The sequence below is a fragment of the Anabas testudineus genome, chromosome 11, assembly GCF_900324465.2.
Source record: "Anabas testudineus chromosome 11, fAnaTes1.2, whole genome shotgun sequence".
Taxonomy (NCBI): Eukaryota; Metazoa; Chordata; class Actinopteri; order Anabantiformes; family Anabantidae; genus Anabas; species Anabas testudineus.
The window spans coordinates 2982009-3009349 of record NC_046620.1 but is presented as its reverse complement, the minus strand read 5'-3'; the positions used below and the strand labels follow the sequence as shown (position 1 = coordinate 3009349).

General features: G+C 41.7%; 1 protein-coding gene across 1 annotated transcript; it reads right to left on the bottom strand.

Annotated features, from left to right (window-relative positions):
* Window positions 1-911: 911 nt before the first annotated feature.
* On the bottom strand, window positions 912-26083 carry cacng7a (calcium channel, voltage-dependent, gamma subunit 7a). The gene is made up of 6 exons (XM_026348024.1): window positions 25960-26083; window positions 15218-15413; window positions 13874-13960; window positions 12485-12625; window positions 4831-4976; window positions 912-2380 (listed from the first exon to the last, which is right to left on the bottom strand). The coding sequence occupies exons 2-6, from the start codon at window positions 15411-15413 to the stop codon at window positions 1859-1861; spliced, it is 1092 nt and encodes a 363-aa protein (XP_026203809.1). The 5' UTR covers window positions 25960-26083; the 3' UTR covers window positions 912-1858.
* Between the last annotated feature and the right edge of the window lie 1258 nt (window positions 26084-27341).

The following is a 27341-nucleotide window of genomic DNA, read 5'->3' as shown; positions in this document are numbered from 1 at the left end:
GGTCCCAGCTCACTGAGGTTTGCACTGCATCAACAGGATTCCATAAGAACCAAGTTTAAATTATTTCTAACAGATGAAAATCAAATGCAAACAGAAAGTGACTTAAAGAGTCAGGTTTCTCCTAACTTCATGTACTGTTACTGTCTGTACACATTATGTACACATTTCAATGCAAGGTCAAAGGCATCCATTTTGATTGTACCACGTGTGATCAAGTTGGAAACGGGCCGTCCCTTTTCCATCATGTAGCAGAAACATCTCCAGCTGTATCGATGTTTTCATAAGTCCCTCTGTCACAGAACATCCTCATTCATCTCAAAAGCTTCACTCTGAAAATACAAACAGCTTAGAAAATTCAAGAGCTAAAACACTTTAATATTTACAACCCACAGATGTTCGGGATTCAAATTCAGCGTAAAGGAGAGCGGGAAGATCGTCCGTGTTGTGTTCGGAGGTCACAGTACGTGAGCAGATGTTGTGAGCAAAGCAGATTATTTTTTATCGTGTTGGTATTTTATGATCCGAGTTGGAAAGTCAACTCCAACTTTTAGAGATTTCACTAGAATTATTTTGTGAACACAGCTTAAATTCGAATCACTAATTTGTTTCTATTGTTATAAATTATTGCTGAAAACTAACGAGTTTCATTTCTTTCGACAGGTTTTATGGAGCAGACAGAGAATCCAGTCGCTAACTGATCACTGATCGCAGCCTTTTCATCCTATATTTAGTGTCAAAGCCTTTAAACAACAGCATTTCCCAAGAGTCCTGGGTGTTCACAGGCTGAACGTCACAGTTTTTAGGAAGAGAGCGTTCTGCTTATTTTATCACGAGTTTAAAACCTTAAAACATACATGTGCTGATTTTTTAATTCATTATTTAAATTTGAACTAAATGAACTTTGACTGAATTTCAGCTTCACTCCGACTTTGAACATGTGCCTCAAATAAAGGCTCATGCTTATAGGGAAGAGAGGGGGGGCTGTGCTAGTTCTTATTTTGTCCCTAAATAGAAACATATTTCCTCTCTTCATCACATTTTAACTGTGTGAATAAATTATCACACCAGGACACAGGAATTGTATGAACTGTGAATGACTTCACTACACTTGTAATGCATATTCACTACAGCATCAGATGAGTATCAGCTGAACTTGAGTGTCCTCTGCCAGTATTTGTCCTCCCTTCACACTTGTAGGTGTGTTTTTTTTTTCCAATTCTCCATCTGTACGTTCTCTAATGAACAAAAGCCACAAACAGCAGCAGTTTAATTCATTTTTAAAGGGGTTCCCTCTCAAAGTTTCAAACATTATTTTAAAATTAACAATGAGAGGTTTATTCTGTTCGATGAAAATGAATTCTACTGATATCAAACATCTGATTTATAATGACATTTGTTGACTGTGGAAGTTTTTGTGAATGGAAGATGTTATGGAAACGCTTCAGCTTCCTGCTTCCTGTGCAGCTTCACCCTGTTGCACAGCCATGATGATGAATGTACCCGTCTGGAGCCCCGTACACGTCTTGTTGCTGCTAATCGTCGTATTCCTCACCCCTCGCCTCCCTCCCCCGTTCCCTCCCAGCATGTTAAACGTTTTGTTAAGTGTCCGTCTTCGTCTCGGGCTCAGCAGCAGCAGTGAGTCATCCCTCCTCCCACCTGTCTCTCCTCCCTCTTTTCTTTCCTCCTCTCTGCTCTTTTTTGATCTCCTTAAACCTCCCTCCTCCATCCACTCTGCTCTAGACCTCCACCCACACACTTCCAAGGTACAAGATTTGTGTTTGTGTTGAGCTGTAACAGATCCAATGTAATCCCTACCTCCCCCCAGGTGTGTTCTCCCCCCCATTCCCTACATGTGAGTCTAGCATGGCGAAGCGCTCATACGCATGTGTGAGTGGTAGCGTGGAGGAGGCACGGCAGACGGTGGTGCCGCCATGGGAAGGGACTGGGGAGGGGGTCCACTCGGGTGTGGGTGGGGCTGAGGGTGGCTGTGGGCGTGGGAGGCCCTAGGTAGGGTGGAGGTGGCAGCTGGATGAAGGGGGTGCGGATAGGAGGAGGAGGTGGAGGAGGAAGAGGCCGGCTGGAGCTGGTAGCTGGCTGCTGATGAAGGCCCGGAGGAGGAGGGCGTCGGCTGCGAGCTGCTGCCCCCTTTGAGAGGCGGCTGTGGAGGTGGAGTCTGGTTGAGCTGGATGGAGATGTCGGAGGAGACATCGGAGGCGCTACGGCCCCGCTGCGGTGGAGGCCAGGAGTCTGGGTGGAGGAACTGGCCGCTGTAGTCGCTGCAGTTGGACATGCGGGGGCGGTAGAGGGCGGGATGAGGCCTGTACAGCTCCTCCTCAGCGTAACGCTTCATAAAGAGGTAGACGGACATGACGCCTGCACCCTGGGACAGAAACACACAAACACACACAGCTTCAACTTGTTCCCTGGACTTTATCCTGATGCACGTCGATCTTTGTGTCAAACTTCCTTCAAATATCATATTAAGCAGGTTCAAATGCGTCGATGGTTAAAATCATTTTTCTTTCTGAAGTTATTTGTGTATTTTTTATATGTTAATGCTCAGTTTCAGTTGTTTTGTTCTAAATCTATTGCACAGTGCTCTATTATCCATGTCTGCTGGTGCAGATGTGTATCCAAAGTGGTTTAAATGTTTAATTATTACGTAAACATTTACTATTAATAAAACAGGATTAGATTAGATTCGAGCTCTGGAGGCTATCTTGATGGCCCTCTAGTTTTTAATACAGAATTGAACGGCCACTTTCCTCTGGTATTTTATCGGTCCCTTCTCTGAGATCTTCCAGTTTTACAGACTTGTTTTCAATGTTATGCTCTTCTATTGCTTTTATGTGTTGGTATATTGCCACTATAATAAGAAGCAGCAGGGGTGGATACTAGAGACAAATTACCCACTGGGGACCATAAAGTAATCTTCTTATAATTTGTAAAAATGTGTTTTTTAAGACAACAAATAATTTTTTGGGTATTTGTACTGGGAACATCGGCTTGAAAACAGAAGCTGTGATGAAGACCGTTATCTAGTTCCATCCAAGAAATTTATATTAGCACAGGGAATCAGAGTTTTCTGCAAATTCCCTGATGCAAAAAGCTTTTATGAAACATGAGAATCAGCACTATCCTATCCTACCAACACACCATCAGGAGGGGGAAAATTAAATAAATCCATAATAATTTTGCAGACAGTTGACAAAAAGGCTTCAGCGCTCCTCTGTGAAATAAACCATTATCAAAAATGTATTCATGTTTTCACCCGGGCATCCGCTGAGTATTCACAGCTCATTCAGTATTCATCCACAACATCGTCGCTACAAGCGCCCTGAAACTTGAGAATGCTGATGCTGGTGTTTGTGTTTGTGTGTGTGTGTGACAGAAACAGTGTGTTTAAGAAGAGTAGATAAGAAAAAGGAGACAAGAAGAACAGAAGGGAAGAAAGACAGAAAAGTGCATTAAAAGAAGGAGTAAAGGAAACAAAGAACAAATAAAGCAGAGATGGAAAGAGAAGAAAGAAGGAGGGGAGACAGGTTAGAAGAAGAAAATGTGAAAGAGGAGAAAAGATAAATCACAAAGAAAAAATTGGACTTTATTGGAAATTAGTAGCAGAGGAGAAAGAAAATGAACGAGGACAAAAAAGGTTCTGATTCAGAAAATGAAACAAGAAAAAACGAAATGGAGGATTCGCAAAGAACCTAAAGTAAAACAGAAGAACGAGAGAGGAAGACTGGAAGGAAATAAGAAATGATGGGGAAAGGAGAGGAGAATATAGGATTAGAGATGGGAACATAGAAAGAGTAAGAGAAAAGATAAGTGAAGAGGACAAAGACGGATATTTGGATGCCAAAGACGAGAGAAGGGAAGCAGCGAATGTAGAGAAGGGGAAATAGAAGAAAATGGGAGTAGACAAGGAGATAAGATGAAAGGAGGACAGATGGTAAGAGCATAGGAGAATAGAAGAGATAAGAGAAGGGGAGCAAAGAGGAGGAGGAGGGAAAGTGGGATTAGAAAATGAAAGACGAAGAAAGGAGAAGACACGAAAGATTAGGTTGGAGCGAGGCAGAGAGACGAGAGGAGACGAGGAAGGCGACATGAGGAGGAGGAGGGAAAACAAAACAGAGAAGAAGAGCAACAAAGACGGGATAAGATGAAAGGACAGAAGGCGAGAGGAGAGAGGGAAGGGGAGCAGAGGAGATAAGGGAAGAAGAAAGGAGAGGGGACGGGACGACAGGGGATTAAAGAAGTGCACATAAAAGAAGAAAGAAGAAGAGACAAGATAAAAGTAGAGGACATAGATGGAGAGAGGGAAGCACAGCAGAAGAGGCAGAGAGAGAACTAGCAGAGCCCCCCCCCCCCACTTCCCCATCCAGCGAGGATATTCGGATGCACATGAAGCTGTGCTGCGACAGAGCTGCTTCCCTCAAGTACTCAAGCTATTAACATTTATGAATATTGATGCAGGCAGGATGACGAGCTCCTGCGCAGGCACTTTTTAAACGTGTCTGTGTGTGTTTTGCTGAAGGAGGTTGAATTCCAGCAAGCTGCAAGCATTTAGTGTGTGTCTGTGTGTGTGTGTTTGGTGGGTTGGCATCCAACAACCTGCGTGTGTGTGAGCACACATTTAGCCTTTTGTCTGTTGTGTAGCGTCAGTAAACGTTACGCATCAGTGTGTATTAGTGTCACTGTGTGCGTGTTTTACTTGAACACATCCGCAGCGTGGGTCATTTTGTGTGTGATTGCTTCCATGTGCTATTTGCTTGCGTGCTTGCTGCTGCCGTGTGTGACATGCACGAGTGTGTGTGCTGGTGTTTCAATCACCTCTTTTAGCAGAAAGGAGGAGGCGGCGAAGGCGAAGGACCAGCCGTAGTGGTAGTGGAAGAACTGCTCTGGCTCCCGGGGTCGGTTCATCACCTCGTCGTTGATGCTGGAGATATATAAGACCAGACCCACCACCAGGCTGAGACCTGCAGAAACAGAAACACACACACTACTGATGAGTCATCGCTCTCATTTGAGCATTCAAACATTAACCTCAAGCACAAATAAAATATGACTTTAAAAAAGGTGACAGGAGCGATGGTGCTGATGCTCCTGTGTCACTCACCCCTTCAGCCGGTATCACCACAACAAGCCTGCAGACTAATGTATTACCCTCTACCCCCGTGTGCAGCCTATATAAACCTACTGAGTCCTGCTTCTCCTGTAAGGTGTGTGTCTCACAAAGTACAGGTGGAATTAATGAGATGATTTATGTCTGGAATCCATTCAGGGCTCTGATATTGTTCATGCCTATTCACTGAGCGAGCTTACCGCTGCACTTAATGGGCCTTAGTCATCATTAATGTTAGTCTACTGCATATGAACATGTGTCAAAAGCTCTGTGACTACAGACGCTGTGAATGTTAAACTGATGGAGTTGGGCTGAATAATAAGGATTAATAAAAGTACTACTGTAACTTTTCACTTTCAAGGAAAAGTAATATACTCACTTTGTCAAGTTACTATCCTACTGTGAACAGGAGAGCTATGAAATCTATACAGGTTTAATGTTTTCACTTTACAGGAGTTCTGCTGCTTCAGCTTGATGTTTTTTTTTTGTCATCAGGCTAAATGATACTGACGTTTCTGTCTCTTATACATCTAATTGATTTTGTCTAGATTTGCAAGTCAGCTGCAGGATCTGGTCTGCTTAGCATCACCACCATGCTGTTTAAACACCTGCTTTAAATGTAACTACTGGAGCAGCCAGATTTGTGTCTTGTCGGCAGAAATTCACGCAGGAACCTTGATTAAAAATCACAGCGGGCTGGTGATACACCTCAAACTGCCAACGCCTGTCGACTACAACATCTATCCAAGGGTGAAACTTCTAAACATGTACAGTGTCAAAATCCAGTTCAGTCAAGTGAGTCGTCGTCAGGTCACGTGACAGAAGCTTAACTGGAAAAACATTTAAACCACTGCAAACGAACCAGAACTGTAACTAATGACTGAACCAGGAGGAACAGGGCTAATGTTGCATTTCCCTTGTTACCCTATAATACTAATCCCATCAGAATGGGCCTTTTGTCTTTGTGCATTTGCGTGTGTGTGTGTGCTCTGTCGCTGGAATAGCTAATGATAACGTGTCCTGGTTGTACTGTAAATAGGCTGAGAAAACCCCAACAACCGGCTGCGCTGTGCTAAAGAGATAAACAAAGACACACACTCTCACATGCAGACACACAACATTGTGCTTGTGGTCAAAGAAACATCAGCACAAATACACATACAAACATACAAATCCTCACTGACTTGCACACACACAAACACACGATGAAGCCACATTAGGAGTGTGTCATTGCTTCCTCCCCGGTCGACAGACTAACCACTGCAGCTGACCTCCAAATTCCTCCAGCTGCGAATCTCTGACACACTAAACACAGCAAAAACGCTTCTATTTAAAAACCAACTTACAGCTAATTTCCTCTCATACAATCTGAAACATGTATCAGTAAATAACATCTAACACTAAACAGGCATCGGATGAAGACACAGTAGCCTACATGGGGTTTTTACAACATGTAAGCTGGATTTAAGCTTGTGCGTCAGTGTGTCGCAGAGGCTCTGTGGGTCTGCAGAGCTGCTGCGCTCCTCCTATAAATGTAACTACATGTCTGGAGCACTGAGATACTGAAATACAAACCACAAAGACCGTGACTGGTCAGTTTAGACCGTGCATGTTTCCTAGAGACACGTCAACGATACGATATTGGAGACATTTTGGGATTTGCTCCATGTCAGTGGAAGCAGGATTATAAATTCACATAAGGAAGCAGCTGCTACAGAAGAAGTAACTTACACAACTTTTATCACAACATACGTCTCTTACTCGTTGGTATATTTGTATAACCTGCATCGTGGCCATTTTTCCTGGATGTTACTGCAGCTCTAATGAAAACTGGACAGTTTCTACTCCGCCTGTCACTGCTCTGTTATTTCAACACAACATGAGGATGTGAGCAATGATACTAAAGTGTGAAACCAACAGCAACTGTGGGTAAAGTGTTGCAGTGTAAATCAGTTTCAAAGCCAATAATGGAGGAGCATGCACCGTTTAAAGAGACTGAGGCATGCTATCTGTAAAACGTTTGAATAGGGCAAATTGAGTGGGACGCTTGAAGTATGAGTTAACTCTGTTTAACAGTTTGCAAAAGTTAAAATAGCACAAATTCTAATAAAATGTACATTTGACATGATATTGAAATGACTGGTCGTTAAATGACCACAGTTATGTACAGTGTGTAACTATGTTTATGGGTTATTACACACTGTAATTGACAAAACTGGAGGAAACAGGTGACGCAACAAGTTCTTCAACCTACACGACCATTCAGGAGGTTTGTCTTCACTCTCTGGAACGTTTAATGAATTAGCATCATGATAATGTTGGTAAATATGCAGTTAAACCTATAAAATGGTAATAGTTTGGTCTGATTTAGGCATAAAAAGGTGGTTTAGGAACAAAAGTTAAAGAATTTATATATACATATTGTCTGTATGATTATTTCACTGTATGTAAACAGTAGTTTAAACATAAAATGACACTGTATAGTTAAGTTAAGTCATGTTTTAAAAAATGATTTATTCAAACTTACAGTGACTATTTGTTAAAATAGTGGAGACATCGTGTGTCAAAAATGAGTGAGTGGAAAAAGAGAGATATGAGAAATGAGTATAAATATTAGAAAGTGATGAAGATAAAAAGCTGTAGTTCCCCTGTTTGTCCATGAGATGACAGTGTTGGAGCTGAATGCTCGTCTGTGTCCTCCTGGACATATTGTGCAGACTCCACATGTGTGAGAACGTTCATAGAGAGAGAAGCGGAAAAACACAAAAGACAGAATGAGAAGAGAGAAATTAGTGGAGGACGGACAGACAGGAGAGAGGGGAGGAAAGAGCTGGTCCACGGCCACTGCGTTGTAACCTGAAGGTGCTCTGTGACTGATGAGACAGTTTTCAGGACTGAAACACAAACAAGCTGAGAGACAAACTATTCTGCAGCACAGAACACACAGCTCCCCGCTGTGTGTGAAATAATTACAGCGCTGCCTTTGAAAAACACTCTCTTTTGTGGAATAACAATACAGATAAGTGCCGTCATTTCACTGCTTGCAAGGTGTAAATCGATTTCTGGACTCAATTCTTTCTTCATGCTATAAACCATCAGACAGAAATCTCTGACTACTCCTGACAAGGAACGTGTTGTTATTCTCAGAAGGTGCCAAATGAAGAATCTCGTCCAAATCTGTTCTTAATATGACAACAGACTGGCAAACTCATTCTCTAGCTACATTCCTGTGCCTCTACCTTCTTATTGTACCTATATATAATATTTACATGTTATCTGCATGTGTTTATCTCCTGTCGCTCACTGACTTTCCTGTGACACCGTGGTGTCATAGTGTCCAGTCAGCAATCCACCATGCTAAGCTAGCATCTGTGAGGTAAAGCTCTGTCATGCAAAAATAAAAAGTGGATGAAACAGGAGGTGATGTCATCCTGTCAGCTCAGAGACAGAGAGAACAAAAAAAAAATCCCTAAAATCACTTCATCAGCTAAACGTGTGACCCTGCACTCGAGGTAACCGGCGGGAAACATCACCCAGCTGTCCTGCAGCGACAGGAGGAGGTGACGTCACCCTGTCGGCTGCAGCCAGTCTCTTACCAACAAAAATCTGTTCAGTCTGTGTTTACTATCACTAAAACCAGAGCTGGATCACAGGTGCACCTTTGTTTTGAGAGAGAGAGTAGGTTTTAGTAGCGTCTTCATTTAATTAGAAGATTTGACACCACACATATTGTTTGGTGGAACAAAACAGCAACTGTGACCAACTTGAATTCATCAGTACAGACAAGTCACGCAGCACTAACAATGTGAGCAGGGATATGTCGCTGTTTGATGACAGCTTAACAAGTTCTTTCATCTCTATCCTCAGAAATGTCGTGTGCCAATAAAGGATATTGTTGCATGTTTCAGACCATCTGCTGGTGAACGTTTCTCGTCTCCCTGTACGTATGTAACTGACAAACACCACCTTTACTTTGAAATGTTTTAACCTTCATGTTACCTGCACAGACTGTTGTTTAATGGAACCACTGGCATGAAGACAGTTCTGTGTTGTGTTTATGCATGTGGATGAAAATAATTCTTCTTTGGTTTAGTGTGTAAAGTGGCAAGAAAAAGTATGTGAACACAGCATGAAGACATCATCCCAACTGTAAAGTATGGTGAAGGCAATGATGATGGGTTTGGGCCAGATAGCAGCAATTAATTCTCAAGTGTATCAAATATTCTTTAGGATAATGTGAGAATGTCTGGACGTCAGCTGAAACTCTGTAGAAGTTGAGTGATCCAACAGGACAATGACCTAAAACACCAGAGAAAGTCCAAAAGAGAATAGCTTCAGAAAAACAAAGGCCAGCTACAAGAGGCTGATGTTGGGTTCCAGTCCAGTCCATCCCTAAGGTGTTGGATAGTTGGCCAGTTAAGATCCTCCACAGTGTCCTAGAAACCAGTTCTTTACAGTTTGTTGAAGGAGGCACATCAGAGGTTAATCTACCTAATAATAAACCATATGAATCCATCGATGTTCACATTAGTGTGCTGTAACAGCCGCTAGCACACACTGAATGACTCCTTACCTTCTCTGTTGATTTAGGGTAAATTAAAATGTGTTTACACAAGGCAATGTGATAGGTTAAAAAATGTCTGCCTATCAATCAAAGAGGGTGTTTTTTAATGGCTAATTTGCAAACCTGAAATCCGTCCTCCTCGTTACAGCTTTGGGACAGGTCTTATTGCAACAGGAAAGAGATAGAAACTGTCGGCACAGACTAATGTCTTAATTATCATTGTATCAAGATTTTACTTTCCAGAAACTAAACGGGAAAGAATGAAAGAAAAACAACAGGCCCAGGTCAAACATAAGTTGTTTGTGTTTGAAAATGGATAGGGAAGCCGTGTGTGTGTGTGTGTGTGTGTGTGTGTGTGTGTGTCAACTTACAGCAGTGAGATAATGGGAGGTTTTCTGGCTCAGACCAACAAACTGTTGTCCTGAAGAAAAACAACCCCCTCGTTAAAGACGCTCCAATTAAAACGTCAAACTACGACAAAGTCACTTTCCAGACTGTTTGGTTTAAGTTGACACTTTAAGCTGAAAACCGTGCAGCCGACATCAAATCAGTGGTGCCCTGCAGCTTCACCGGCAGAGAGCAATTATGTGGCATTAAATCCCATTCACTGTTCAGCCAGCAGCAAGAACAAGGTAAGGTCTGACAAGCTGTCGGCTGGGGAAGAAGAAGAGGAAGAGGTGCAGCGTGAGTCTTCCATCCACGGAGATGTCTTTCTATCATTAACCTTGAAGAATGTTGACTTAACTAAGTTCTCTTCTTAAACTCTTCTTTTTAACATCTGATTTTAAGCAGAAAGGAACAATTTAATATTCTTACAATGGTCGTATAATAAACCTCAGGCCTCTAGAGTCTGTTTCTACACTGCAGATGAGCTGAGGGACTGTGGTTTTATTAAGATCAGTGAGGGTTCATTAAACTTGGTGGCTGCATGACCAACTCTGCTATACATCAAATATTTTTATTTACTAATTTGATTTACTAGATTCACTTCACAAGAAATATGGTCAACCTTATTTCACATTAGGAACATGTGCTTCTCTGTATTCTATAGAAATTATAAAGAAGAGATCAGGGTTCGTGTCCTGGATCCTAGTTTTATGTAAGGTGAAGGAAAATACTGCAAGCAGCACTTGGGCATTAGTTGTTTATGTGTTAGAGAGAAAAACAATGAAGACAAGTTACTGGGACTAGAGTATTTTTCAGTCAGATTCAGCCCATTGAGGACTTGGACAGGTTTGAACTACTTTACTGACTTTAATGCATTTTTTTATCTACAGACACTGACTTGATGATGTTTATATCACAAATCTGCTTTTGCTCTTTCTGCAAGGTCGAACTCATCTCAGCACACGCAGCATATTCAGTAGTAATATTATATGTGGCTGTGATATAATCAGCTTGTTGTGGGTAAATACATATTGTTCTTCAAGGACACCAGGCAACAAAACTGCCTCTTCAGATGCAGGCTCAGGTTGTACTGCAGCAACGAGTTCATTGGCTCGATCCACACTCCCTTCAGTCACATGGCTGCTGTCTCTCAACACCCTGACCACCTTTTCATAGTTTTAATGATGGCAAGCTGCCTCTGAACCAGTGGGAGGAGATGTACCAGGCTGTGATCTGACTATCACAGTGTCCTCTAACCGGACTGTGACTGTTCAAAAGCCGGTTAAAGTGAGGAAGTGTCTTGGTGTGGGATGCATGGCTGAAGTCTCTGGAGGTCAGTGTTAGCGGGGAGGGGGAGTGTATATGTAAAGTGTCTGGTGTGATATAAATTATGTTATTTTGACGAAGCCCTGTAAACAGAGGTTTAGCATTAGGGATACAAAGACGCCCCTTAACAGTTACTGTACATGACCATCAAGACACACAGTTAATGAAAACAGAAAGCTCCCATCCTCTCCTCCAACTGCTTTCAGTAGAGCTGTCAGCTCGTCCATCTTTTATCCAGCAACCTCACATTGCCAATAATCAGAGAGGGGAGCTGCAGTAGAAATCTTCTCACCCTCTCCCTGACCACCATTCATCTCTGTTCTTTTATTTCCTCCTTGCTGTTCTTTCTCCCCTGAATCCCTCTATTAAATGAAACCTCGGCCATTGCAGAGTCTCCAAAAAGATTCTTAAAGCCTTCTTATCTGGTGAAATTGGACTTTGCACTTTAAAGCCTTCACAATCATCACTCTAGACGGCAAATCTTAAAAAGTTTAAAGTGAAATAAGAGTGACCTGAGAGGATGTGAGGAGAGTTCACAGTGGAGTTTAATGACTTGATCACCAACCTTTGAGAAAAGGCTGCATGACGTCCATCAAAGATATAGAAAAAGTAAGAGGCGATGCATCTGTCCTGTTAGATGGATGAGGCTCACTTGATGTTAGTTTTACCATAAATATACAGCTCAGATTACTTTCTGTATTTCTAGAAAATGACTTTATTCTCCACAGAGCCTCCGTCCACAGATTCTCTGACAGCTGCACAGTGCGGTTTCTCCCAGGCTGCTTTGCGATGACTAAAACACAGCAGAATAATTGGAAAATAAACCGTGACAAGAAACGCCTGGAGTCTTGTTCCACAAGAGTGTAAAATTAGTGTTCTGTGAGTTTTTGATTTGTTTGCAAACCTTGTTTCCATGCACAACAACAGGGTCTACATAACGTGAGTCCTATTACATCTCATCAACACTTAGTGAGCAGGTGCTGTGGATGCAGTCACTTCTCTAAATGCAGAAAAATACCTTCACAAGCAGAGTTTCCTTTGACAAACAGATTTGTAGTGTGCATGCACTTGCAAGTGCATGTTACCTGACAGTATGAAGAATATTCCGGAAACAAAGGCGAGGATGGTGCGCTGTGGCCGAATGTGTCCGATGTTGCTGATGACGAAGGCGGTGAAGACGAAGAGCAGGGAAACCATGGGAAAGGGAGTGGCGGTTCGCACCATTTCTAGAGGTCAAGAAGAATAAACAGAGTAAGAGAAGGACAGGCATGATTGGAGGTCATGTAGAGCCTGATGACCCTTAACTGACAACTTATTAAATTGCAAATGCAATTGTTTGCCTACAAATACTTTAAAATATCCAAAACCAGTTCATACCATATCTGCTCGGTTGTTCTAAGGTCCGGAGAATCTTTTTGCCATTATACTAAAGCAATGGAAGTCACTTCAGCATATGTTGAAGAAACATTATTAAGCAGCATTATATTAGTTTTGTGGTCACTTGGGACACAACACTGACATGTTATTACCATAAACATTTTAAGACAAAGACCAACATTAGCAATAAGTTGTGCTCCTATAGTATTCACTCATCTTTTAGCTTTGTTTTGATCTCCACCTACTCTCCACTAAGACGGTGCTAAATGCTCCACTGTGTTGACCACTTGTTGATAAGAAAATACTGATCAGTGCAGCTTTAAAGCCTGTGTTTGGTTTGTTGTTGTGTTCCAACGTGTCGTGCATTTCACAGAAGACTCTTCACTAAACGATGAGTGTTGTTTCACTGCACACTTGTAACCAGGGGTCTGCTGGTGCTCACTCAGTAAGGTGGTGTGTGATTTAGTCGCTCACTTCTCCCACGGTGCCGCTACGCTGCTGTGACTTGTGTGTCTACCTGGGGACATTTATCTAGCATTAAACAGACTGAATGTCTTCCTCGTGGTGTCTCCAACAACAGCATGTGTTACTTCAAAGAGACAGATCAAATTGCAGGGGGAAGAGAAGCCGCTTCACAGCGTCGACATCTTAAATCGTTACAACAGCTCCGAGACAAAACAGCTCGACGGGAAACTCCAGTTTGATTGAAAAACACAAGTTCAGCATATAAAACATACAGAATTATTTTAAATAAATATGCTTCTTCATAAGTTATTTTATATTTCCAAACCAAGAAACATCTCTGTCATTTCTTCTTTCAGTAGAAATCATATTTCAGCTGTATTGTGTGTTCTCTGAAGGTTTAATATTATTATTACCGTTTTTTACTGTTTCCTCCACAAGTACTGAGACAGAAAACCTGTTCATTGGTGTTTGTTGTAAACCTTTAGCAATATAAAGATGATAATAATAAGCTTTTATTACATAGAGACATATTAATCTATTAATATCTATCTATCTGCACATCCAGGATCACATACACATATAATAACGTACGTTAAGGACAGAGTGACTGTACTTATATGTAAATGACCTACTGAGTATGTTGGCTGTATTTTCCGTCGTGATCTCGATCTCTGGCTCAGTGAAATACTCTGACGCCACACATCTGCCCTTCTCTGGTCCTGACAGAGAGAAAAAATGAACATAGAGAATGAAGAGAGAAAGGACTCTAGGTTATTTAGGTCTTTTGGGGGTTACAAACAATATGGAAATAAAACCATAATTTATAAACAAACTGAGGTTAAAAATACAGAAAGGGCAGACTGTGAGGTAACGACTGAGCAATAGGAGTGACAGACAAAAGATTTAGAGACTGTGCATAAAAAGAGAGGTGAGAGAGGAGAGAGTGACTCCAGGAGAGATGATGAAAAAGGAAAAACAGGGAGGCAGAGATAATAACTGAGAGAAAAAGTAAAATAGAGGCACAGACAGATGGAGGTCAGCAGGTTCAGGAGAAAACAAGGTCCAAGCAGAGAGAGAGCGAGGATCTGAATAATGACAGGGCGATTAACCTCAAACTGGAGGCAGAGAAACAAGGGACACACACACACGAGTCGTTCCAAATGCCACCGGCGTTTTCCTCCTTTGACCTTTTGTACCAGGCGCCAGACAACAGGGAAACACAAACATGGACGCCTCCCCACTGTAACACCATCAGGACCCGAAACACAGAGACACCTACTGCAATAAGGACAGTTATTTGTATCTGTGGTGTCCTCCACACTGCATGTGTTTGTGTTTGTGCAGCCTCTCCCTCTGTCGGTGTGCTCTCAATTTAAAGTCCATAAGAAGTTTAAACTTCATCTTCAGCTATAAAACATCCACCATTAGATCGCTCAGTTTGCTCAAATCTGACCAATGATCGTCCGCCTGTGTCCGTCAGGCCAATTCATCACTGGATGCTGCTCTTTGAATATCATTGCACTGGGACACTGTCCAACACTTCCTTTAACCACCCACCTCCACCCTCAGCGTCTAGACTCTGTCGTATCTCCTCTTCCATTTGATCTCTCAAAGAAGCTTTTCTGAAGTAACTGAGCTGTGCTGTTTGACTTGATCCGACTGCCTCCTGTCAGACTCTGCACAGCAGTCTGTACAGCTTGTTCTTCTTCAATTTGCACCAATGTATAAATTTGGACTCCATATGGTCTCATCATTATCAGACCATCAGACTACATCACACATTTTTTTTCCCCAATGAAGGAAGAGGGACCCCCTTTCAGCTGCATACCTGACTGTTAACTATCCTGGAATAAACCACATGAACAGGAAATAAAGTTAAAATAATTTACACAGAAAGTAGCATCAAATTAGCCAAATGAGGAAACGCACAGATAAATGCTGTCAAATGCAGTTCAACCTAACGGACAGTTACTGACCTGCAACAAAGCAGACCCTCCAGAGACCGGAGTGCAGTGCCATCTTGACCTCATTGGTCTGGTTCTGCTGCAGGACGATTCCCTCCTCCATCAGGAGCCAGTAGTCTGTCGACACGGCGACACCCACCAGCAGCAAACCACAGGCCCCGAACACCGACGAGAGCAGCGTCAGAGCCCTCGTACTGAAAGAACTCATCTGAGGAGAAGGAGAAAACAAACTGATCAGAGGCGTTTGTGTTCAGGTTGATCCCTGTTGAATTAATTACAGAAGAGGAGGAAAAAATATTCAATTAGTTTGTTGAATAAAACGAGAGGAGACATGAAAATCAGAACAAAGGTAAGAATTCAGTTTATTTATTGAAGAATTAGAGAAATTAAAAAAGTGATAAAAATAGTGAGAGGGAGACAAGAGGACACACAAACCGGCATATTTTATTACTTCTAACATTTTAAAATATGCACGTTTTGACTTTCATTGACTTAAACTGACGAGAGAAGAGATCAAAGCAGAAGAAGGAACTGGTCCTCACACTTGTGACGTCTCTGCTGATCATCAACTGAGACTCTGCAGGTCTCCAGCAAGCGAAGCCAGTTTATCATACTTCCAGGTAACATGCAGTGCAGTTTGACACTCACTAGGGGGCAGAGACGCTACCTCTGCCATGCATCATGTCAGCTGCTGACATGCTGAGAAACATCAGCTCTGTCACACACTTAAACACACACAGCGACTCATCCATCCAGTCAAAATGGAGGTCACATTCACCACACTGTGGTCTCTGTAAGTGAAGCGCACATGAAGTATCAAGCACAGCTCCAGTGTTGAGCAGAAACAGACCTAAAATGAAGCTCGGCTCTGCTTTGAGATTTTGGGAACCCTAAGCAACAACAACCACGAGCCCCACTAAGTCCAAAAACTATTGTCTGAGACCACCCTCCTGGTACATTATTGTCTGACATATCTTCCTGTTTTCGTATGGAAATAATAGTTTTCTCTGCTATGAGCCTGCAGTTAACAGCCAGGCGTCCTGCAGACATCGCCTGCAGCAACCGTGCAAACTAAGAAGTTGAGCCAAATTAATGCACTTCTATAAAACATGCTGGGAGATTTATGTGGATATATAAAATGCAAATTGTCTGCAGTATGGTCTGTATCAAGATTCAGATTGGTACTGACGTAGTACACAGTTTGAGTTATTAATGTACAAGGTTTGTATGTGGTGATGCACAGCCCAACAAAAAAAGCACGATATGTCATAAAAATGTCAGTTTTATAATGTAGCTAAAGCTTAACTTCAATCACAGAACCATTAGTTTAGATTATTCCTTCTATCTGAGCAACATGTACGGTTACGTGTCTGTGTTAGTTTAGACTGATGCACCGGTCATTTTACCTGAATGAAGGAGAAGCTCCAGCTCCTGAAGTGCTTCATGTCATTACTTTAATACTTTAATAAACTTTGAAATGAAGTCAGCCTGCTGTTGTGTGACATCTTAGAGTTTCAGGGTAGATCCCACATTTTTTTATGTGGATCTAAGAATTCTTTCTTTGTAAAAGATGCGTCAAGCTGATGGATCACACGTTACGCAAGCCTGTGTGAAGAAGACACCTAATCTATCGAATTTCTTCTGTAATAATAAACGACATTTAGGCTGTTAAAGGAAATTCAGTGCTTCTTAAAATGTTTACAAGGTTGAGAAAGAGTGAAGCTGATAAGAGAACTGCCAAGAACAAAATGAACTCGGCCGACAGGATCAGAACCGAACAGATAAGAAGCGAAAAGAAAGTCGCTGTCAGGCAAGAAGACAGTAAGGACTGACCTCATCATTCAAGCACGACGCTGCAGAACACGTTGAACAGTGTGAGAGAGTCTTCACTCACTCAGACATGAGTCATCCATTACTAATATTTGATATGGTAAAACACCCCTTACCTCAGGTGAACCCAGCCAATCAGAAGATCCCTGCAGAGATGACAGACTAGTTAGGTACGTGCGATTGTTCACATGTGCACACGTGAGTTTATAGCTACAGATAAATCACACACATCTGCAAACTCACACAAGGGCAGAAACAGTTGAACTTTACTGGTTTGACCTCAACAGAGGGTTGGCAATAAGTTCTCTAATACCTGAGCTTGTGAATAAGTCATGAATTTTTTAAATGCATAAGAAGGGTGTTTGTGGTGGCAACCACACAGTGCAACTATGAATTTTAAATCAGGACCTACAACACAATACACATCCCCAGAATAAATCAAAACTGCAGCAGAACACAACAGCAAGAGAGAAAGAGAGAGAGTTATAAATTGGCCTTCTGTAAAAGTGTCCGAAGGAGGAGAGAGCGCTGCTGAAAGACGTGCAAAACCTTTAAAATAAATTTATAGTAAATGTATTGATAGAGCACTATTCTAAACATGTGTTAAAAGTGCTTCACATAAGAAACAAAAGCCACAGGTAAACCAACAAATCGACATCAACCGCTCAGAAAATCACATCCTCTGAAGAAGACAAAAGTGATTTCTGCTTGGCTTGTGTAAATAAGCATCAGTCTTAGTGCTGGAAATGTCAGGCTCAACACGAGAGGCAGTCCGACACTCAGCTGCTGAGTCAAAACTCACGAATCCATCGTCCACTTAGAACAGAAGAGACAGGGCTGAGCATCTCCAGGACTGAGAGATAACTGTCTCAGCCTGTGGGCTGTCAGACTGCTTCATTCATGCTGCTTCACATCCTGTGAACTTAAATATAGTAGAAGGACTTACTGACTAACGGCAGGACACTGTGGATAGAGGTGGTTGTTTTGCTTGGTTTGGTAATTTATGAGATTTAAGAATTTGTTCATGAAACTTTGTTCTAAACCTCTTTGAAATGCACAAACTGCACTGCCCTACAAAGGTGGAGAGCAGTAATTACAGAAGCAGTGACATTGAGAAAACTTTCAGGCCGACAGGCAAACGGTGGAACACATACTAATGTCTCAATTTGAAGCCCTTTCAACGTCAAACAAACCATTTCCAGATAAGCTACACAACCCAAAAAAACAGCAATTTTCATGTGGAAATAACTGTTCAAATGCTGCTCAGTGGCGAGGTGTGGATGAGATTCACCCTGAGATCCTGAAGGCTCTGTCTTGGCTGACATGTCTTCAATGTCACATGGAGGACAGGAACAGAGCCTGAGGTCTGGTAGTGGTGGTTCACATATTTAAAAGAGGTTGTGCTCTAATTATAGGGATATATCACACTGCTTAGAAAAATGCACACTACCACTCAAACAAAACTCAAAAGTTAGCTAAATTCAGATCCTGTATGACTGATGTGGAATTGATCCTGGATGTGGAACGATAGTAAGTCTCAAGACCTAAGCCTTATCCTGCTATTCTTTAACAGAATAAATATTCTTTATTCTTTAATAAAACAACATCAAAATGACAAAAGGACAAGTTAGCTAAAGAAATAAAAGAACATTCCAAGTCCAGTTACATTTTCTTCCAATGGAAATTGAAGTAACATGGCCCAGATGTAAATCTGTGTAGAGCAGGGCATCCTCAAAAACACAGTGATCATGCATGAGGGGGACTAGTGAGGGAGACCACCAAGACACATATGAGTCAACTGAAGGACCTCTACAGTTGAGATGGAAGAAACTGTACATACAACAGTTGCCTATGTTCAAAGTTGCAAAGATAACAAAGCTCATATTAAATATAGGATAGTTTGTCAGAAAGTATCTACTGTAGGAATCTACAGGATGTTCTATGGTCTGATGAGAGCAAAATGAAGCCTCCTGACCATCACACTGATGGTATGTTTCATGTGAAGCAATCGCTGCACATCATCAGAAGTACACCATCCTATTCTGGAGCATAGTGGTGGCAGCATCATGCTCTGGGGGTGCTAATCAGCAACAGGCCATTGAAAGCTTGCGAAGGTAGAGAGAACGAAGAAAGCAACAGAATAAAAAGAATTCCAGGAGGAAAACTTGATCTGAATTGTGACATGACAATCGGATTCATGCACATTCACTGTTCATAAAAACGTCCACAGTTTCTTTGGTTGTGTAAAGCTGCTTTGCGACAATGACAATTGTTAAAAGTGCTATACAAATAAAATTTAATTGGGAGAAGATTTGAGGCCCAATCCTTTTCTAAACAGACGGTGATGTTAGTGAATCTTTATGTTTAAAAAATTAATTTCAAGATTCTTTTAACCACGTTATCAATTATTTCGAAAGCTACTGTCACTTTTTTGCACAGACACTGCATTTTATTTATGGGTTTGGTTTGGCTTCATACGTTCTAAGAATAAAGAAAATGTAATGTCTGCAAAATAAGTTTAGAAATGTTTGGACTTGAAATGGGTGAATTTTAGCATCTGCACACTGCAACATTAATCCCCTGTCCTGTTGTGGCCATGTTACCTCTTTCCACATCATTCTCTTCTTGAACTATGGCTTTGGAACTACAGAGAGACGAAGGCCTGAAGGAAATGTGGGTTTGGAGGACAGAAACTATTGGAATGGGTCAGTGCACAAATATTTCAGAGAGTTCACACACACACACACACACACACACACACACACACACACACACACACACACACACACACACACACACACACACACACAGAACTAGGCCTATGTTTGCTGAGATAGCTGAAAGCAAAGGGTTCCAATGAGGTTCCCTTTGTAGTTTAAGCTTAGACACTATAACGACAATTCCCAGGTTGCAGCAGCCACTGACTGTGTTTGTGCAGAGAGAATCTCAGAGCAAAGGTGATGAAATACAGATGGATTGAGTCGCGTTCATGGAAACAGTTAAAGATTCTACGGGGTGAAGGTGGGTGTTCCTGAGAAACGATGTGAACAGTGCTGTAAGGACAAAAGAGCAACTATAAAAGGGGTGGAAGGTAGGATGTGTATGCAAAAAGTGATAGAATGAGCTAAAAAGGATTGAGGGAGGGTGAAGGTGAAGAAGGAGAGAGTGGACGTAAGCATGAATGATGAGGGAATGAGGAGGGTAGAAGTGGTAGAATAGAAACTGTGAAGGAAGGGGAAGCATTAGGAAGAAAATAGGACAATGTTATGAAAGGAGGAGGTAGGGAAGAAGGAACGAGGAGATAGGACAAAGGAAGAAAGGAGAAAGGAAAGATTGATAAAGGAGAAGAGGATGAACAGACAGCAGAGGATTAAAGTGGGAAAAGATAGAGAAAAAATAAATGTGAATGAGTCAAAAATGAAAATAGGCAGGAGAGAAGAGCTTGGAAGGAGAATGAATAAAGGAAACTTTAGGAAATAGGGAAGATAATGACTTTATTTTAGCACTGACAGACTTTGGGACAGATTTATTTTTACAGCAAATGAAAAATAAATTATGTTTGTGCCAATGACTGTAGTCCAACTCATTTGGTTACAGGATTATATAATCAAAACAGCAACTGTTAACTATTGTCTTCTATCTAATATAACATAGGGTATATTTTACTTGCACATACCCTGCTCTACTTACATACAGCATGTCTTCCTGTTGGAGCAGAAGCATCTGGTTGGCTGCAGTACAAAGCTTCTGTGTCTACACTGCTTGTCTGCGATATTTGGACTTTTTAAATATGGTGTTTTCTACATATTCATAAATAGGTGTATAAATATCTGCATGAAGAAATGTTTCCAGTCCAGCAGTGAGCAGCAGGTTGGGGAGCTGTCCACCCCTGTGGTGCTGAAATCCTCACTACACCCGACTGTCCTAATTCTCCTTTCCCCTGGCAAAATACACACTCTCTCTTCCACTCATTCATTTTCTCTCTCTCTCTGCACCAAACCCCCCCCCCCCCATTTGAATAACTTTATGTGATTTTATTTCAAACTAAAAAAGAAATCTGAGCACTTTCTTGGAAATTCACAGCCGATGTTTCTTTAACCCATTTTCTCTATGATGTTTGACCTACAGTATGTATACAGTAAGATGCAGCTGTGTGTTAACTCACTGCTGTTAAGTAGCATGACGTAACTGTGCTACAAATCCTCTTACGGAGGAGGTTGGGAGCCTCTCGTTAGCATCCTGTCTGGTACAAAATCTTAATATATTCTCTATGCAAAATCATACATACATCGATTCACTAGACACACTGATACACTGTTTAAATCCCATGAGGCTTTAAATGGGGCACTTTGGCTGCCATGTCATTTGATTTTGTTGTTATTATTCCTGTTGCATGTCATCTTAGTGTACGTCAGCATCTGAATATTTGTCTCTTCACTCTGTTAAACTGACTAGATAAAGTCACATTGAATGGCTTTACATAACCACAGACCTGAAGCATTGTTAGACAGTCAGCTGTGCCCCTTCGGCACAGTTCCAAAAGTAAAAGTGAACATTGCAGAGAGCTCAATTTAATCCACGGGCTTGCTTCTTCATTACAAAGCAGCAGGCCCCACATGATATTGCTCAGCACAATTAAAAATTTTATTTGGATTCCTTAATAATTCTGTTTAATTTCATTGGAGGCTTAGAAGCATCCTCAGTGAAGTCCAACTTAATGAATGAGTGTGCCTTGCTAATTAAGGCATTAAAGCTGGGTTGTCAGTGTAGGAGTGATTAGAAGTCCCCTTAATCAGGAGCTTTGTACATATGAATTACATCATTTCCGGAAATAAGCCATTTGCTTAAAAAAGAGCCCATCATGCTGAGATGGTTTTATCAACAGGCCTCTTTTTATTGGTAATTATGGTGATGTGTTTGTTTTGGTAAATGTGCATCTCAGTTAATGAACAAAGTCAAACTGAACAAAACTGGTCACCAGAAGAAAATGGAGTGAGGGTAAGATAGTAACATACAGTAGAACATAAAAAACAAACACGCGTGGATGAGAAGGAAATTATAAGAAAGATCTGTCTATACATTTTTACAGCTCAGATTGTAAAAAGAAATCAGCCTCTTATCACGAGTGAAGTGATCGTTAGACTACTCGACCATTAGACCAGTTCTGTGTTTCTGCTTTGTATCAGTGGTTCTGCTAAACTTTCATGGGCCTGAACTTTTATTCTGGTGACAAACATTTCTTAAAGTGTCTCGAGTAATGTCTGTGCATAAGAGTTACATGAATGTATGAGTATCTTGGTAACAGGTTGTAAGTTGTATAGGAGAATAAAACAATAAAATAAGGATGTTATATATTCAGGCTAAACCTAACCAAAACTAAGAATATAGGTGAAGGACAGTTACAGCATCATATTTCTAAAATATATAATTGACCATTTAAGTTAGACTGGGTCTAGTCCTGCTCCATAATCAAGACATTTTAGTCCTTTCTCTGATATTGTTCCTTGAGGTGATCGTAACCTTAAATTCTGAAATGGAAAAGAAATTTTAAAAATGAGACCGAACAGTGATTAAAGACTGTGCAGCAGCGGTGGGTCAGTATACAGCACGACAAAGTGAGTGCTGAATACCACGAAACTACACATGCATGGTGTCAGGCGGGGCTCCACAGATGGCATTCCCAGGTTATCTTGCTAGCTTTGAAAGCGGGTGGGGATGGTTTTCTGTTGAGAAGGCAATATGTTCCTCTGTCAGCAGTGAGGATCCTGTGCCAACTGGCAGAGAAAGAGATAGATATTTAAAGAAGGGATGAACGGAGGAAAAGAAAGAGAGGACAGTAGTCATGCAGGAGGGAATGATGAAAGGACAGAAGAAGAAAACTGAGTAAAGAAGGAAAGAAAACAAATTATCACTGAAACTGATAATGAAAATTCTCCTGAAGAGATATTTCTAGGAACAACTGCGTTTAGGTCTCTGGTAGCTGTAGGAAGACTCATTTCTCAAAGCGGTACTTAAGGCGATGAAAGCTCTGGGAACCAAACCCTCATCCTATAGTCTGTAGAACGTCTGCTGTACTGATAAAGATAATTAGCTAATGTGGTGGGTAAGAAAACACACACACACACACAGGGGAAACAAGAAAGGGCCTGCTAATGTGCAGAAAGAGCTAGATAAAGGAGAGGGAGAGATAAGCAGAGGTGTAGTGAGAGAATAACAGAGCTCACAGGGAAAGACCTTGGCCCAAAGACAGAGGAAAGTCCTGGTACCACACACATTGTTCATCTCCTGCAGATGCAAATGCAGCAGCCATGGCAGGCGGGCTGTACTTAGTGTGACACATGCAGCATGCTGGTGCTTGTGCACAGCAGCTAAAAGAGGCTAAATGACTAGAAGAACCCTCCACCACTCATCTTTCTTCAGCTTTATTCAGTTCATAACTTGATATCAAGGTCACATTTGGCTTTAACTGACCTGTATCAAAGCTGATTATCATGACAAACTGCTTCAATGGCTGCAAATAATCTTCATTTTATTTCAATTTTTGCTTGTTTCTAACAAATGTTCAGGAACTACAGGAGCAGTGTCACAGAGTTCTGGTAACTACTTAACAGATTTGTAGTTTATACTGAAAGAAATGTATAATATGAGATTGGTTCAAGCTAATCAAGCTAATCATAGACAGACTTACGACTATTATTAGTTATGAACAAACAGGTATCGACAGCAGTGACTGGTTGTTATTAATGGACAAATGTCTTTGCGGCACCTTACAGCACCTCGAATAAACCAGTTGGGAAAAGAAGCACCGATCCTGCCACTGTCAGCAAGAAGCACCATCAATCATCTGTTTAAACAACTGGAGTTCGTCTATGATTCATTCCTGTTCAGAGAGCAGCACACCGACTGACAACGATGATTCTTCACAGTTTATAGATCTGTAAACATGTCTGTGGTGAACTTCCTGACAGCTCAAAGTACATTTTACTGTTGTTTAAGCATTAGTTATAATGGTAAACCACTTTCTCTGAACCAACCTTCCTTCATTGTATCTTAAAGCATTTGGGTTTTGATTTTAAGGGACTGACACTGAGCCTTGATGGGTAGAGTTATCTGTGAGTCAGTAAGAACAGGCTTTTCTGGTCTCCAGCCTTGTAGTGAATTCTGTTTGGTCATGAAGATTTTAAATGAATCACCTCTTAACAATTGTACATGTTTACGTCCAGTTGCTAATTATCCTGTTCTTCCAACACATTCCCATCCTGTTGTGAGAATGAAGGTGGATCTGTGTCAGACGTGACCTTGTAGCAGAAATCATGAATGCTTGGTTACTGTTGTGTTAAAGAATAAGTGCAGTGAAGAGATAGAGTAGGTACTTCCTGGACTGGAACGCCTGTCTCCTGTGGGAAACTCCTGCGTGTTGGTGACCCATCCAACCACCCCGACCTTCTGTCTACACAGACTTTTACTTAATATAGTGCAATCACAGGTTTTTATCGTGTTTAATAGAATAATCCAGGTCGTCATTAGATGCCAAATAACTCAACAAAGTGGCTCTATGTCACGCTGTGGGCAAGAGAATGAACTGTTTCTTCAACAAACTGATGTCACTGCAACAAACATTAAACACAACTACTGACTCCACTTTCCCGACGTCTCAAATGAGGTGTTCTTCTTTTCCAGTTAAAGTTGGGATTCGCTTTTGACACTAGAGCAATTATTTTTGAAGCAATATTTTAAAAATAGGTCAGAAATACTTAAATACATCGAAATAATTGCACACTAGAGGATTTCTTGAATACACATCTGATTGTGCTGCATCAGTGTCACACAGAAGCAAGTACAACTCCACCACACAGTATTTAATACTCTGGATAATGCACCACAACTCGTAACTATTTATTCTTTATCAAAGAATAAGAAACATGGACGACTCCCATCTTAAACGTCCAGTGTTATCAGCACTGGATGAAACAGGAAAATACCCTCAGTGTCCCACAAGGTGTGAAAGCAGCAGCTTAAGTTTAAGTCACTACAAAGTGATTTATACGTAACAGATTTTAATACTTTTCCTTTTACAAACTTACATTATTAGCTCCATGATGCTGTGTATTGTAGCATATAAAGCTGTTCCATCAATGTATGATGCACTTTTAGATATTTACTAAAATACTGTGGTGGCTTTAATTTCCAGAATGCAAAGTGGAAATAATTCAATACAATTAAAAGGAAAAACAGGACTGTTCCACTCTGTCTTTAACTTGTGTCTACTCCTCACTCCTCAGCTGTAACACACTTATTATATGCATATGTATGTAATGTGGGTAAAAAGAGAGAGAGACACACAAAGGACGAGGGAGAGATGGACCCAATAAGTGCTGCAGTCTGCTGGAACAGTCTCAGGATGGTTTCCCCAACAAGGAGCCAAGAGTTTTTAGAGGCTCACTCTGGATCTCTCCTCCCGTTTCAGATTCACACACATCATCCTCACACACTCTCTGCCTCGCTCCTCTCCTCTCCTCACCCTCTCCAGACTCTATTCTGACTGTGTTACAGTGCGCTCCTTCCAAATGCGCCACACTAATCGCTGTACAGTACATTCCTCCGCTAACAGGCGAGGAAACAGCCGCGCAGACACAGTCATCAGCAGCTGTCAAAAAACCCAGCGCGCACCTCCTCTCTCCAGAGCCCGAGGTGAGCAGAGACAACATTCCTGCTTCTTTTTTTAAAGCAGGACAGTGGGAGCTCACATTTTACACCTACAAGTGCATCATTTGTTATCCCTGCAGCCCGAACAGAAGTCCTGACGTGCGCAACCAAAGAAGCGGAGCTCGCTCCCAATGAGCCCGAAGAGTGTGAGGGGGAAGTGGGGAAATGTAGGGTTTAGTAAGGTGCAGTTGAAAATGAGGCAGCACAGCTTTACTCACCCTGCAGAGTGGAGAGCTGATCGGAAGGTGCAGTCGACGAGAGGTCTGTGCGCACTGGGAAGCCTGGGCACCAAATTTGCAGTTTCCCCTTATCTCCCTCCTCTCTTCTGCTCCCGCCGCACACGCTGCCTCTCTCCTCTCTTTCCTGTGTTTCCCAGTATCTCCTCTCTCCTCTCTTCTCCCTCTCTCTCACTCCTCCTCCTCCTCCTCCTTTACTTCACTCTGCTTTTTCAGCACTGCGGAGAATCGGTTGAATGGGCTTCACTGTAGTTTGGGTAAACGGAGGTGGGACTGTATATGTGTTGGGGGGTGAGGGGATGGGGGGGGTGCACAGTGATGTAGGCTCAAGGGAGAAAGAGGACGCGCGCACACACATGCACAAAGACAGCATGGCATAGGATCGTGCTGGCTGGAATTGAGGACACATCCTCCAAGCTGACAGCTTGACTGATCCAAACACACAGCAACAGTGCAACTCATCAACTAAACACCTAAACATGTCTTTATGAGGAAACATTCACTTATTGACAGAGTTATATGAATGTATAGGGGATGCAAGGATAGGGTCTGCAGCATGGAGACCTCCAGTAGGTGAGGATGGGGAAGGCTCGGTATATGACATGAAGATGAAACCTGTCTTACTGTTGCTAATGTAAATGAACTTTGCCAAAATGCTGATGTTTAAATTTGCAATTCAAATTAAAATTGAAATACTAAAACACTTGTTAAAAGTTAGGAATTTCATTTTTTATTGACGTTAGTGTTGAGTCTTTCCCTAACCTTAACCAAGTGCTTTGAGTGATTTAACAATAACCATAAATTGACTATTTCCAGCCGTGCCACTGACTCAAGTCTGTGGGAAACAGATAACATTAAAGCACACAAACAATCTCAAAGACACACATGAGAGAGATTTTTGTCACATATTTGCTCGTGCCAAGGGAAACTGTGTGCATGTGTCTCCTTGTGCTTTTGCATGTGATTTTGTCTGTGTGCCTGTTTTGCCTCAATACCCTCTTTCACGGTTGAGTGGCTCCATCGGCCCCTGGCGACCCACAGACTGATACAGTAGGCTGTGGTGCCCTGTGACTCACTGTGTATGTGTGGTAATGCTGGGATACATGTGTGGACAAGAGGAAAGTCATCCCACCTGCACACACACACACACACACACACACACACACACACAAACACACACAGGCCTGCTGAATGATTGATTACGAAGCAGAAGCACCATCATTTTATTCAAGTTTAATTTGTTTACAGCTACACACAAAGTAACACATTACTTTGAAATGTGTTGTGTCTAAATTGCTAAATAAATAAATACTTATATCTGTTCTTTATACAAAAGAACAAAAACAGTTTCCACTGACCAACCT

Coding starts and splice junctions, on each gene's coding strand:
- cacng7a (XM_026348024.1), bottom strand. CDS start 15,413: ATGAGTTCTTTCAGTACGAGGGCTCTGACGCTGCTCTCGTCGGTGTTC. Junction 12,626..13,873: donor AAATACAGCCAACATACTCA/GTAGGTCATTTA, acceptor CTTGACCTCTAG/AAATGGTGCGAACCGCCACT. Junction 4,977..12,484: donor AATATTCTTCATACTGTCAG/GTAACATGCACT, acceptor CTGTTTCTGCAG/GTCTCAGCCTGGTGGTGGGT.